This window comes from Rhagoletis pomonella, unplaced genomic scaffold (genome assembly GCF_013731165.1).
Source record: "Rhagoletis pomonella isolate Grant_MI unplaced genomic scaffold, Rhpom_1.0 Rhpom_scaffold_00010, whole genome shotgun sequence".
NCBI lineage: Eukaryota > Metazoa > Arthropoda > Insecta > Diptera > Tephritidae > Rhagoletis > Rhagoletis pomonella.
In genome coordinates this window covers 24,849,942-24,865,833 of record NW_023458564.1, presented here as the reverse complement: position 1 = coordinate 24,865,833, position 15,892 = coordinate 24,849,942, and the positions used below count along the sequence as shown (strand labels likewise).

At 36.6% G+C, this 15,892-nt stretch overlaps 1 protein-coding gene across 1 annotated transcript in view; it reads right to left on the bottom strand.

The window, feature by feature from the left end:
- LOC118746563 (sphingomyelinase phosphodiesterase D-like) overlaps positions 1–15,892 on the bottom strand; it is a 282,083-nt gene that overhangs the window by 2,754 nt on the left and 263,437 nt on the right. The window contains exons 7-8 of the mRNA XM_036480406.1: positions 13,359–13,471; positions 4,018–4,193 (exon numbers count right to left, since the gene is read on the bottom strand). Of these exons, the coding sequence (XP_036336299.1) occupies positions 4,018–4,193; positions 13,359–13,471 (289 nt within the window). The remainder of the gene's footprint in view (positions 1–4,017; positions 4,194–13,358; positions 13,472–15,892) is intronic.

Genomic DNA, 15,892 nt, shown 5'->3' with positions numbered 1-15,892 from the left:
GGGGGGGGGTGCAATGCAGTACTGAATCAATGAATCGCAGAGAAATATATACCAAAATAAAGATTTAAAATGGCATGGTTCGTGTGCTCACGAAAACGTCATAAGTTAAATTTAAAAAAAAAAAAACAAGTAAGAGCAGCGCTGTCTTCGGCTATGCTGAAGGCTTCATACCTTTCATGAACATCTGAAAATGTTATTTTAACAGATTACTGCATTTGACAGAATGTATATATTCACAGCATACATAGATAGAGGAGATAGATATATAAAAAACCATATCTAAATAATCCGAGGTATGGAAGATATACCTTACATAGCACCAATCTAAGGCATGTAAACTGGTAACACAATTTAATGGGCTGAACTTCCTACATAAAGAAGATATATCGCACAAATTGGTATCTGAAATATCAGTGGTATAGGAGATAAAGCTTATACAGCATCGATTTTGACGATTTTCTCAGAGGACTTTGTATTACACTATGCGACAGTCAAAATCGGGATGGGATGAAACCAACGGGAAATGTTATATCGGTCAAAAACAAGTTATACGTGTCCCGGCGTTTCGCTGGGTCACGTCTAGGAATCGAGATATATGTATAACTATCATATAGGGGAAACTGTCACCTTTGGTGGACTTTTTTTGACATAACTCGAGAACCACTGGTTCGATTTTGCTCAAACAAATTTAAAAAAATTAAAAATTACAATTGCTTTAATCTGTTCATATAAAATTTTTCTATATAATCAACAGTTTTGCCGGTAAAAATAAATGTATGAAGAAAAAAAATATTTTTTGCCTAAAATATTAATTTTTTTTTAAAACTGTTGATTATATAGAAAAACGTTATATGAACAGATTAAAGGAATTGTAACTTTTAATTTTTTTAAATTTGTTTGAGCAAAATCGGACTAGTGGTTCTCGAGTTATGTCAAAAAAAGACCACCAAAGGTGACAATTTCCCCGATATGATAGTTATATATATATCTCGATTACTAGACGTGACCCAGCGAAACGCCGGGACACGTATAACTTCTTTTTTACCTATATAACTTTCCCCGGTAGTTTGAACCCTTCCCGATCACTGACCCCTACCATTTGTCTCACAGTGTTATTATTTATAAAATCGCTTACGAAATTTATCGGTTTTAGCTGTCCAAATAAAGAGGTTTTACAGTAAAATCCCATATCTGTTGTATGGAGGCAATAAAAAGGTTACAGTGACCCGATATTTCTTCATTTTACTGTAAACTTTCTGTTGATAATGAGTGAAAATAGTGCGAAATTTCATGTTTCTAGCTACATAAATGGAGAAGTTATTACAAAAAGTCTCATATCTGAACAATCAGTTGTATGAAGACTATAGGTTATAGCGACGCGATCTTCGACATTTTTACTATAAGTATTCTCTTCATAATGAGTGACAACAGTGCAAAATTTCATGTTCCTAGCTACACCAATTGATGAGTTATAACGAAAAATCGTATATCTGAACAGCCAGTTGTATGAGAGCTATAGGTTATAGTGACACGATCTTTGTAATTTTCACTGTACGTATTCTGCTGACAATGGGTGGAAGTATTGCAAAATTTGATGTTCCTAGCTGCATAAATGGAGGAATTATAACGAAAAATCTCATATCTGAACAATCAGTTATCAGGACTAGATTGCATACAAACAGACGGACAGACAGACAGACAGACGGACAGACGGACATGGCTAAATTGACTCAGCTCGACGTTCTGATCATGTATGTATACATTTTAATGGGTCTATATCTTCTTAATCTGGTACTTACAAACATCAGAGCAAAGTTATAATACCATTTCATGCTCGTGAAAGGTATAAAAAACGGAATTGCGAACTATACGTTTTTTTTACTAAGATCCCTTGAATAAAAATAAACAAAAACTAAATTCATACAGTCAGCGTCCAAAATATGCATACCCTGACATTTTGGCGATTTTATTTATTTATATTTACCATACAAATTTTTTCTCACTTTTTTAGCCGACTTTAAATAAATAACTTTGTTTTTAGCAAAGGTGATGCCTCAGAGGTGGTCCCATACTAATGTCGATTAGATCCAATAATTGGATCATGAAGAAATTAACAGTACTCTTAAATTTTTTTATGAGAATTGAATTCGGTATTATTCTTTGCTTACAAATTACTCGTTATAAAAATATAACGGCAATTCATAACAACACATAAATGCCGCATATCCATGCGAATCCTGTAAACTTACTTAATTTTGTGTGGAAAACCGGTTTATTTACGAGGTTTCATTTTCCTAATTCGTTTCGCAAAAAAGTGGGTGTTGTTGTGGATCTGCTCGCATATCTAAAAAAGATTGTTTAATTGCGTTACATGGAATAAAATGCGAAACACTGAGGTCAAAAAAACCTCAAAAATCAACGGTAATCTTCGGCGAATTTTAACTTGAATTGAAAAAATCGATGAAAATTTATTGGTATTTCTTGCATTTTACCGTTTTTCAAATTAATTCTTGTGGTTTTTGCTGTTGAATGAACTACATTTAATAAAAACAAAAAAATAACAAAAATTTGGTTTGGTAAAAATATGTATAAATAAACAAATGCGTCAATACGTTAGGGTACGCATATTTTTGACCTGACTGTATATATATATATGAGAAATATTATCGTAAATTATATCCCGAGTACAAAGCTATCATTGCGTGTTAACCTACGCCTTGCTGTGATAAAAGTACGATCATTTCCTAATATTTATTTAGTTGCTAAGCAAAGTAAAACAACTTGAGTAAAATTGTCAGAAAGGATAAATCTCTTCTTGGGGTGCACATTTGGTGGATACCGTTATGAATTTTTTGCACAACCAAAAGGCAGGTGCTAGCGAATATTTCTGTGGTCATAAGCAATAACTGCCTAAGTCGAAAAACCTGAAATCGAGGAAAAGCGTTTTAAACATTTGCAACGTAATTTTATCCTTATAGCGAGATGGGGATTTCACATACACATGGAATAGTAGTTGCAGAATACGATAGCATATATCATTCAATTCCTTCTTAAGTCGACTTAGGTGGTTATTGCTTATGATCACACATTTCTGTATACTTATTCAAACAAATAGACTGACATTTGTTCACATTCATAATTATAGGTATCGCTTTTGATATATTAATAATTAGAATAGAAATAATCCTTATCTGCAAAATAGAACATGTGTATTACTGTAGTGAATTTAACAATGGTGAAAATAATTTGACAATCGGGTTGCAACGGAAGTGTTGTTCTCTCTCTTCTGTGAAGGATTTCAGAAATCGGAATTAAACATAGGTTGCATACAGAGTAGAAGCTTAGACGAAGACGAAGCTGAAGCTGAAAACTCATATTAAACACAAAACAAACAAATGCATTCGTATGGAAGTTGCCCAACCCTGCTTCTCTGTAATGCTGTAGCAGACCAAATCGAGTCTTTAAACGAGCTTATTGTTACCCGATCATTGCTCGTGTTTTAACGATCGTAATCAACACACGAGATAGGTACTCCAAAGAGAAATCCCTCGGGTTTTTTTTTCTACACTTATGTAATGCAAAGCAGGGGTATAAGGTCCTGCCCTAGGGCATCGCAATGTAACTTTGACCACATTTTTTGTAGGCATTTCGGTTAGGTTTGGAGTACTCTTTACAGCCGTACATGGAAGAATCGTGATTTGTGCAGGGTAGTCCCTGTCAACAAAAATGAAGCGAACTTTCAACCCAAAAGCACCCGTTTACGCCACCCAAGTGGCTTCATCTTCTAGGAAAGATGCTTTCAACAGACAAATCTTGCCTCTGTGTCTGTAGGCGAGATTGGTTAAAATATTCTCTAATATCTAAGAGCTGACTAGTTACGTGCACACTTAAATACATAGTCTTCAAATATCTAAACGGGAATAGTTAATTTTTGTAGTAATCAAATTAGAAGCTTCCAATATTGATCTAAAATTTCGAATGTTTTACAATTCTTTCAACTTGATATTCCATACTTACTTGCCAAACCATGCGCCGTCACTGCTGGTGAAACGATCCACAAAATTGTGTAAAGAAATTGCCGATATATCACTGAGCGCATAGTAATGTGTAAGATTGTATTCCGGAAGCCAGTTGGGTTCGCCCACTTGATTCGCCAATTGTAAATCCATAAAGTACTGCGTGTAGTCCAGCACCTGTAATTATACATACAAGCCAGGCGAAAAGTGGGTTAGTAAATTGTACAAAAAAAAACGAAAGAATTGCGGTGAAAGTAATTAAATATTTTTTTTAGGCTTGGTTAGAGCAGCCACGCTCATACAATAAAGCGAAAATTACATACACGCAATGTAAGTTAGTAAGAATTTAGTTAGCTATTGAAGCCGATGCTTTAATAAGAGTTACAATGTTTTTTTTTTAACGTTTCGTGCTACATGAGCACAAATTTTCGGCGATAGTTATCATGATTAATATTTTTGTAATATTTTAATGTATATTGTGAATAAATTTTTCCATCATTGACTTAAAAATCCATCATACGGCTTCCTGTGCAGCACACGGAGATCATGCTTTAAGATTGGGTAAATATGTAGGTTTCCCATGCTAATGATTGGAAGTATTCCCCACTCTGTCACAAATGGTAGCTGATAGGATGACCTATCTCAACGGCAACCCACTATGCCAAACCCAACATGCATATTAAGCAGGAAAATCCTCTAGTACTGCTATACATAGCCTAACTCAACGAAATAATATCAATAGGTATGACAAAGAAGGATATTCCTAGCCTAGTAACTGACTAGGTAATATAGAAATGCAGAATCGTAGTGGTTGAGCTAGCAGGCTATCCGTGGCTTCCTCAAGGGCAGTCTTTTCTTTCACCCCTACTATGGACGCTGGCTGTCGAAGAACTCTCGATTTAATGTATTAAGTTGCTACTCAGGTTAAATTTTCATCTACGTTATGGGTTGGCATGAGGAGGCCATATGCTCCGGACTGCAACCAACCCTAAATTTAACCATAGAATGCTGAGGGTAAAAGGGCTTGCCAATACACAACCGTGTCTATTTCACCAAAAGAAAAGGTCAACCTGTTCAAACCTAAATTGTAAGATATGGAGATATAGTTTTCACAAAGTGTGAAACATCTAAAGGTGACATTAGATCAACAACTCATCGCGACCCTAAACCTCACATCGATTACCAATGAAGCCACAAAGGCGATTTATGTTTGTCAAAGGCTTCGTATTAAAAATTGTAGAAAATCCCTCAATTTGGCATATTGGCCTATATACAATGGGGTGGTCCAAAAATGCATGTGAAAAAGTAAAGTCGGAATTTTTATGCTCTCACCACCTAGGATTGTTCTATTACGAAAAAATTATGCCTTTATTTTATTATTTTGAAATCAAAAATATTTAGAGGCCGCCCAAAGCGCCAAAAGTTTTCCATGTATTTTATATGGGGGAAAAACCAAGAGCCGTTTGATACCAAACGAGGTTTCAGACAAGGGGACTCCCTTTCGTGTGATTTCTTTAATCTTATGTTGGAGAAGATAATAAGAGCCGCAGAACTAAACCGCTCAGGCACAATACTTTATAAGAGCGTACAATTGCTGGCGTATGCCGACGACATCGATATTATCGGTAAAAACAAGGGCTACGTCTGTTCTGCCTTCTCGGGATTGGATAGAGAAGCAAAGCGAATGGGTCTAGTGGTGAACGAGGACAAAACGAAGTATCTCCTGTCAGCACACAAACAGTCAGAGCATACGCGTCTTGGCACCCACGTCACTGTTGACAGTTACAAGTTTGAAAAAGTAGACGACTTCGTTTATTTGGGAACCAGCATTAACACCAAAAATAATGTCAGCCTTGAAATCCAACGGAGAATCACTCTTGCCAACAAGTGCTACTTTGGGCTGAGTAGGCAATTGAGAAGTAAAGTCCTCTCTCGTCGTACAAAGATCACACTCTATAAGTCACTCATCATGCCTGTGCTGGTGTATGGCGCGGAAGCATGGACAATGAAAGCATCTGATGAGGCGGCTCTTGGAGTTTTCGAGAGAAAGATTCTGCGAAAGATTTACGGACCTTTACACGTTTGTGATGGCGAAATTGCAGACGATTTAACGATGAGCTGTATGAGCTTTACAACGATATAGGCATAGTGCAGCGAATTAAAATTCAGCGGCTCCGCTGGCTTGGCCATGTCGTTCGGATGGACAGAAACGCTCCTGCTCTGAAAATATTCAACGCGGGCCGCGATGCTGGTAACAGAGGAAGAGGAAGGCCTCCTCTGCGTTGGAAAAACCAGGTGGAGAAGGACTTGGCTTCACTTGGCATTTTCAATTGGCGTCAGTTAGCACAGAAGAGAAATGACTGGTGTGCTGTTTTGGACTCGGCCAAAATCGCTTAGGCGGTTACAGCGCCAAATAAGAAGAAGAAGAAGAAAAACCAAGAATGATAGAATACAAGATTGCGCATTCCTGCGGGTGATGACGTCAAGATAGCAACGAATAGGAAAGAATAATTGGAGATGGAGGAGAGAAAGAGTGTTAACTGTCAAACCTTGGAGGTCGCCATATTTACATACATATAAACATCTCTGCATACATACAAACAGTTTGCTAAAATGACGTCACACGAACAGCTGATTCTGTCAAATTCGCCAAGAACAAAGTAGCGTGGAAAAACCACTTTTCGTAGAAATGGTGTAGAATAGTTAAAAATCAATATTTTTCTACCAGAAAACTCTGCTTATCTGCAGGAGACTCTCAGTAATAATACCCAATTGTTTCTTTAAACATTTTTTCATTGCAACTATAATTTATAGGTCCGTCACAAACTCACAGAAACCTCGAAAAATCCAAGGGGCGACCAATAAAAAATCGTTTGTATTAAAAAATGGTTAAATAAACAATTGGGTATTATTATTGAAAGTCTTCTGAAGAGAACCAGCGTCTTCCGATAAAAATAAAATATTGGCTCTCAAGAATTCTATACCATCTCTACGAAAAAAATTTACTTTTCCCATATAAAAATACATGGAAAATTTTGAGCGCTTTGAGCGACTTCTAAATATTTTTAGATTTCAAAATAAAAAAATAGGGGAATACTTTTTTCGATATAGAACAATCCAAGGGGGTGAGGGCATTACAACTCCGACTTTACTGTTTTTGGACCACCCTAATGTACCTACATACGAGCACCAATTAATTTCATTTAAAGAAATGGCGTGTTGTCCATTTTCGCTGTTGTGTTTGTAGTGCATATTTTTAGGCGCTATATTTAACTACTTGCGGCGAGGCGACATCTACCTCTAGAATCTTTCATATGATACCTTCCGGCGAGGTTGATGTCCAGACTTTTTTATAGGATTTTTCAGAAGCAATAAAAAGGGGTTAGTTTTTAATTTTTTCTTTGTTAATGTCTGATTTTTTTTTTATAAAAATCAAAATATATTGGAAAAACGGTAAAGAGATCAAAAATCTGCAATACAAAATTAGGCTTACGTGTCTCAGCATTTGTTGTGTCATTATAAAACTTGAGACTTTTCCTACAGTGTTATTATTCCCATCCATAGTCTGAAACATGACATACTCCAAAATGTTTAACTTTAGGAATAGCTCAAGATCGGAGAAATTACTTAAACGTTAGCACAATAGATGCCGCAATAATAAATAAATAATAGTAATGGGCTTATTAATAGAGATGCAAATCTATTGGGTTCCACTATTAGATACTTAACATCTTTTTTTCAGAACGTTTTTGATGCTTTGGAGGTCTTTTGCCAAACGTGTTACTTCTCTGAAAGTTTAAAACCTCGAATCACCTCGAAGCGCTTCACTTTTAAAGAAGTCTGACTCCTTTAAAGTTAGTAGAAATACGGACGAACCTTATTCTTCTAGTGAAGAGCACAGCGCTAGTTTCAGCTACTCCTGTGACACTATATTTAGTGTTATTTGCACTTAACTTCAATCAACTTGGAGATAAGGGGTGCACTAAGGCCTAGTACATCGTCTGCATAGAGCCGGGTGTAGATATTAGTGCCTGAGAAACGGAGAAGTTAGAGAAAAGCAGTTGTGAATTATGCCTTTTTTCTAACGACCTTCAGCGACAGCATTGTACGAATCCAATTTCCGCACGGATCTACTTTCTTCTTCTTCTCTATTAGCGCTATAACCGCCTAAGCGATTTTGGCCGAGTCCAAAACAGCACGCCAGTCATTTCTCTTCTGTGCTTACTGACGCCAATCGGAAATGCCAAGTGAAGCCAAGTCCTTCTCGACCTGGTCTTTCTACGCAGAAAAGGCCTTTCTCTTCCTCTGTTACCAGCAGCGCGACCCGCGTTGAATACTTTCAGAGCTGCAGCGTTTCTGTCCATTCGAAAAACACGACCTAGCCAGCAGAGCGGCTGAATTTTAATTCGTTGCACCCCGTCTATATCGTTGTAAAGCTTATACAGTTCATCGTTAAATCGTCTGAGGTATTCGTCATCCCTTATGCGCAACATCGCAAAAAATATAGAAAAACGGTTTTTTCTTATCAGCGGTCGTCCCTCGGTAGGCAATGGGAAACCTCCGAGTGTATTTCTGCCATGAAAGACGGCTTCTCATAAAAATACAATCGCCATTCGGAGTCGGCGATTTGTGTGACAACATCAAGGTGCACGCCACAAGTCGGAGGAAAAGCTCGACCAAACACTAACATATGTGTAGGCGCCAATCGTTTATTATTATTAATGCGCAAAGGTCCATAAATCTTTCGCAGAATCTTTCTCTTGAAAACTCCAAGAGCCGCTTTATCAGATGTTTTCATTATTCACGCCTCCGCGCCATATACCAGCACAGGTGTACGACGAGAGAGGACTTTACTTTTGCCCACTCAGTGCAAAGTAGTCTCCGTTGGATTTCAAGGCTGGCTTTATTATTGGTGTTTATGCTGGTTCCCAAATAAAAGAAGTCGTCTACTTTTTATACCCGAGCGCACTTGTGCACAGGGTATTTATAACTTTGTTCACATAACGGTTGTTTGTAACAGGCAAAACGAATCGAGATAGATATAAACAAATGTATACATAAATGATCAGAACGAAAAGAGAAATCGATTAAGCGGTGACTGTCTGTCCGTCCGTCCGTCCGTCCGTCCGACTGTGCACACGATAACTCGAGTAAAAATTGAGATATCTTAACGAAACTTGGTACGTGAACTTCTTTTGGGCGTAGGACGGACGGTATTGAAAATGGGCGAAATCGGACAACAACCACGCCTACCTCCCATATAACGGTATTTTTAAGAAATACGAAAACTGCGATATTTTAGTAACTACTGAAGATAATTCACTCAAAATTGATACTTACAATGAGTTTGAGACGGAAAATATGAATTTTATAAATTTTTGGAAAATGGGCGTAGCCACGCCCACTTATGGTTACATGTGTATATCTTGGTAACCGCTACACCAATTTCTTCCAAACTTGGCACAGTTGTTGGCCTTAGTACAGCATACTAAATGGCTGAAAATTTTAAAAATCGGACAATAACCACGCCTACCTCCCATATAACGGTAATTTTCAGAAAAACCAAAACTGCGATATTTTAGTAACTACTGAAGATAATTCACTCAAAATTAACATTTGCAATGAGTTTTAGACGAAAAATAAGAATACATATTACAAAATTTAGGCAAATGGGCGTAGCCACGCCCACTTATGGTTACATTTGTATATCTTGGTAACCGCTACACCAAATTCTTCCAAACTTGGCACAGTGGTTGATCCTGGTACAGCATACCAAATGGCCGAAAATTTCTAAAATCGGACAATAACCACGCCCACATCTCATATAACGGTAATTTCGAGAAATACAAAATCTTCGATAAATCAGTAAATATTGAAGCTAATTTATTCAAAATTGATGGCTGCAACAATTCTTTACCAAGAAATACGTTTATGACAAAATTTTGGAAAATGGGCGTAGCACCGCCCACTTGTGAACACATATATGTATCTCGCTAACCGTTCTAGCAATTTGTACCAAGCTCGGTATGGTTATTGTGCTTGCCACATAGAAGCAAACCGTTGAAAATTGTTGAAATCGGACTAAAATTGAGGCCGCTTTTCATATAACGGTAAATTTCAGATATGCTTGAAATTTCAATATTTCGAAATTTAAGGACGCTAATTTACTTAAAATGTATACACCCCGGCTTATCATGTAGCGATAGCTTTCGGAAAGGTGGAAAACATATATTTAATACTTGCGCCGGGTATTTAATGTTCGGCTCCGCCCGAACTTAGACTTTCTTACTTGTTCAAACTTGTAACTGTCAACAGTGACGTGGGTGCTAAGATGCGTATGCTCTGACTGTTTGTGAGATGGCAGGAGATACTTCGTTTTGCCCTCGTTCAACACCAGACCTATTCGCTTCGCTATTCGGATCTACATTACGCGTCGAAAGCCAAAAAGTATACAAAATGACATGAGCTTGCGAAGTGTGCTTAGCTCAGGGGTTAGCTTGCAGGATTTTCACATCGCGTGACACGGGTTCTATCTCTCTTCTCTTTGTTCCGTCCATGGAAAAAGCTAAATTGAACGGAACGAGCCAGCCAGGTAAGGTTCTTTGCTGCCAATTAACGAGGCGATTATCACCGTTTTGTGCATACTTTAGAAATGTTGAAGAATACGCCATAGCCGTTGCTAATCACTTGTGGAACAAGCGGGAAGACTGAGAACGCGGATTTGCAGGAAAAAGACAGGATACCTGCTGAGAACAATGGCGAGTACCCATAACTACTCTCTGCAGAAGCTGCCACGATGAGGATGACGAGCAATGATGGTCAATTGGACCCCTTTCTGTGTGACAGTCAAAGAATCCCAACCAATTGGCATTACGCTTCCTCAACAATTTTGCGGAGATAACGGACGTGAAACACTTGGATCTCCTCAACTTCATTTAGGACAGGCGCTGGTTCAGTGGGCTAATGCTATGAAAGATACCAAAATTTCGCTCTGGTTAGGAAGCCCCTCCTAACACTCCCTCAAACGGGGCACTCTACAACGGACAACACCGAGTGAAATTGTAGAACATTTTATACACCTAACCTAACCTGACATTCTCGCTGAATTCTAGAAAGATTTGATAAGAAAATTGGTGATCCACAAAGCAACTGTAAATTCTACAGTTAATACTTTGTTGCTATTTCCAAATTTTTTTAGCCAATAACTATATCTCCTCAGCCTGGTGTATGCAAATTAATTTTCACCAGCCGGGTTGTTTTCAAAGCTGCATGCATTGCAAAATTGTCTATCATAAAATCGGCAACGATGTACTAAACTGCAAACACACTTAGCTGCAGAAGTGATGAAAGCGAGTAGAAGCTAAAATGTGCATAACTTTGCGAACGCTTGAAAGTGGCATAAATTTGTAACGCGTTGAACAAATGCTAAGAGAGTTTTTGTGAACGCGAACAGGATGGTGTTGGCCATGCCATCATTTGCATATGAATGCGAATATACATATTTATAGGATATATGTACATACATATGCATATAGTAAAGTGAATATATGCCAATAGTGTAGCTTTCAAGCGGAATATAAGGAGAGGTATGCGCCACTCGCCAAGCGGATGTACGCTCAAACGGAAGTAACTGTGTAAGTTTGCAGCTGTATAAATTAAATTTGTAACACACTTTGCTACATTGTGGCCGAATAAGGACAAACACACTTACAAATAAAAAAATCATAATGCAAGTGAAAATAGTTTTCGAGACACAAACTTTTAACTCAGTTGCGAAGATTTAACAATAAAATGGAATGCGAAAGTAGAGCGGAGCGCACAAACGCGGCGATTGAGAACAGAACCCAACCTCTTTTCACGTGGGCTTGTCTTGAGTACGGAAGTGGAATACAAATTCAATTTCGAAGCAATGTCAGCAATTCAAAGTGTGTTAAAAAATAGGAATTTCTGGTAAATATTAGTTTTTTTTGTTATACAGAGTAACTATGACCTAAAAATGATTAACAACATATATATAGACATATGTATATTAGATTACGTAAAAAAAAATCCTGAAATGCGACCGGAATAAGACTCAAATTTTAGCACTTGGTATAGTACCTGGTGATCCTCCATGAATCTCGCCTCTCTACGACAATTGTAAGAGGTCCCGCGTCGAACCTTTAATTTGGCCATAGGAATTACACGTAAGAAAATGAGTTCTTTCCTTTTGAGGTCGATATAATTTTCTAGGATCAATGAAAACGCTCGAAGCTGTACAAATATATTGATTACATGCCATTTGAGTATTGTGCATGCTCAGATTTAGAGGGATTAAAAAGGATAATTCAGGAATTTAAATAATCAGAGACTGCTTGCATCTGTACATATTTAAATTCTTAACTTATGTACAGTGGTGGATGAAATAAATGAAACTTTTTATTTTGACCAGTTTTGGCTATATTACTTTGTTTATTCGATGTTTAATATTTTTTCATAAAAGTCTAGCGCTTTATATAACACGCGCCATATAACTCCACATTTCAAACTTTGTACAAAAATTACACAAACTCAACAAATTTTAACAATATCCTCCAAAAATTTTAATCAGATTTCTTTTTTTTAAATTAAATTTTAGTGGGTTAATTTTTTTGTTTGCAGACGTTGCTAGGCATTTTCTTCCGCATAAAAAGAAATTTTGAGCATGGTCGAGCAAAACTTTTGAAAACGTATAACGAGAACGAGAGTTCCGCTGCCACAAATTGATACTTTCACGACCCATTCTCGATAGTGTTAACAAAATTTCTAAAATGGATACATTCTCGTGTACATTGGTCGGGTGGGTAAGTATATTTAGTAGTCGTAACTAGACTCTTCCTCAGAAGTTGTAAGAAAAGGCTCAGTTCTCCAACTCAAGTTGAGATAATCTGCATTTACTTCGTGAGGCACCAATGCATAAAGTAAAGACGCTGGAGACCGCCTTGGACACAATTGTGATAGTGTAGATACGATTTTTGTCCACAAGAACCTCGCTGTAGGGCCTATTTTATAAAGTAGTCAATTCTTTAGATAAGCTTAAGGTTAGAACTGGCCCAAAATGGAGCCTGTAGGTACAGGCTTCAAGTTTTAGGGGCATTCTCTTTGAAGTGTGTGCCTAATTGCGTAACCGGATAATGTTACTGTACAACCGTTTGGTATTATGAATCGTTTTTCTGTAAAAATAAAACACTTTAAATAAAGTTGCTCTGCAAACATATTTCCTTAACACCAAGCACACAATGCTGCTGAATATTTAATGACATCAACTACTTATTTTTATTTCTTAAATCATGTTTCCTCAAAAAACACTCAATGTCTACTGACCTGACCGGAGTCCGTGTCGAATTTGTAAAGACGCATCGCTGGATTATTTGAGCCAACGTTTAATTTCCTTGGTGTTACGGATGGCGAAATCATCATCCATGAAACCGGTTTGCCTGGAAATACAAATAAAAATACGTACACATACATGAGATATTGCAAAAATTGTGCGTTCGCTGAAACATAAATATATGTACATATTTGCTTTGTTCCACACGCTTTCTAGGCTGTTTCGGTAATTAGAGCGTAAAAATAAGGCATTCTCTCACAAGTGTCAAAAATATGTCAACACGTGCCAAAAGTGCCCAGAGCGTGAAGAACGCAAAAAAAAAAACACATTTCATGCCCGGAGTCAACAAATCAACTCTAAACAATTATTTTATGTGCATTTATCTTATATATGGCTAAAAAAATTAGCAATTACCTACATTTCTGAAACTTCAGTGCTATTTTCCATGTTTGTATTTTATGAAAGTTGCTTTCGGATGTAAACAAAAAACAACAATTATTTCAAATTCACTTCTTTCACATTTCCGCCTGCAAAAAGTTTGGGCGATTTCTGGCACGAAGAAGAAGACATTTACGATCCCTATCAATTACCCATTTTTGTAGCGTGAGGAACGCTTTCTGGGCTGTTTTGGGCTATTTCGCACATCCGTATACTAAAATTTAGTGTACACAAAAAAATTCTAAAAAAAATTTTAAATTTATTATGTACTCATTTTACTCAACTTCGGTGTAAAAAAATTCATAACTCAAATTATTGTAGAGCGCACCCCATAATACTATACTTAAATATTGCGCAATACTCAGAGCTACCATTGTGATTTTTTTTCAATTTTTTTTCGATATTGCATATTTTTGAAAACTAATTTCTTTATAAAAAAATGTGTATGTGAAAAATGTTTCAAGAAAACAAATTTTTTAATATTTATTTTCATAGAAAATTTTGATGATTGTATGTGTGATTTTTTTCAAATTTTTTCCTCTCCGCGTTCTCGAGATATTTGGAAAACTATTAAACCGATTTGGTTTTGTTGTTGGTGCTGTAAAGTTCTTAAAAATGTATTAATCAAGCTCAAATTTCTTATTTATTTATGCATCAACCCTAAAAATCAACTAACCAAACACATGAATTGTGAACCCCGTCCGTTTTGGTATGAACAGAAAGGTAAAAGTTTCAGTATGTTTGGAAGGCGCATTGTTTGGCATTGATTTCCAAATGCTCGGTATCTGGTTCACCTATAAGAAAAAAGTATCCCATAAGCTAATCTAGGCAAAAAGCTACCTGCGTACCAAATTTCACACAAATCGGACCATAAATAAGATTTTTCCGAATAGATCGGTCCCTGGCCCACCTACCGCAAAAAAACTAAGTTTTTTTATCATAGGTCATAGGTGGTTGTTGAAAGATATTTATATACAAAAATTTTATGCCAATCGGATAGGGCGCTCGCGAGATTACTGGTTACAAAAAAAGGAGACTTCTCTTTATATAATTAGTATAGATACAGATTGCCTCCTCTGAAATGGGTACGTCGGTTTGAGTTTTTTGAATGATCATTATTCTTAAGTAAAAAAATCAAATTCAATAATAATCATTATCTTTGAGCGAGAAAAAAAATAAAAATCAAGTAACAATAATGTCTTTTGAGCCAAAAAAATTAAACTCAAATAAAAATTATATATTTTTTTTTATCTTTATTGGTCAAGCTCGAACACAATTACGTGAGTGTATTAAAAATTGTTTTATGACGATTACAACTTATTAATTTTTTTTGGTTAAAATTAAAAAATAAACACAAATATTTAAATTTTTCTGAAAAGTTTAATTTTTTAGTTGTTCATTTAAATTTTTAATGTGTTTCTAATATAAGAATGTCCATATTCACTGCCGAATTTCTGGCACGATACTGCGGGTAAAATTAAACGAATTTGATTTTCAAACAATGCGTGCGATGCGGGACGTCGCAATGCACGCAATCGCCAAATCGTGCTTACGTCCGACATCGCCCGCACCGAATTTCTCGTGTCTACCCTGGACACGGCGTTACGCGTTATATTAAGCCTAGACTTTAATACTAACCTAAGCAATAATTTTGAGTTAATTTGCTATAGAAAATAAAAATTCTCGGCAAAATATAAACCGAAACTTAGTTCATCAGCATAAAATTACTTGGCCAAAAATTTTAAAATTTTCCAATATGGTAAATGGGTAAACTCGCTCTTGGTTTGTGCCCATGCATTTTATGTGTCAGCATATGAAAAATGAATTACGAATATGTTATTATCAAACTACATACTTGCATACATATGTACATATGACCTTTAACAAACGAAAATACTAACATACATACATATGTACGTACGTATCCACATCTGTAAGCATGTGCGCGTGTGTGTGCGCGTTTGGTTTTATGCCAACATTAAAGCCCGTTAAAGGATTTTATGCACGTTTCATTGCGGAAACAATTAGCCAACGGATTTACGCTTCCCACTCGGTAGCCGCACCACTTGTGTGTGCAAATATTAAGCAC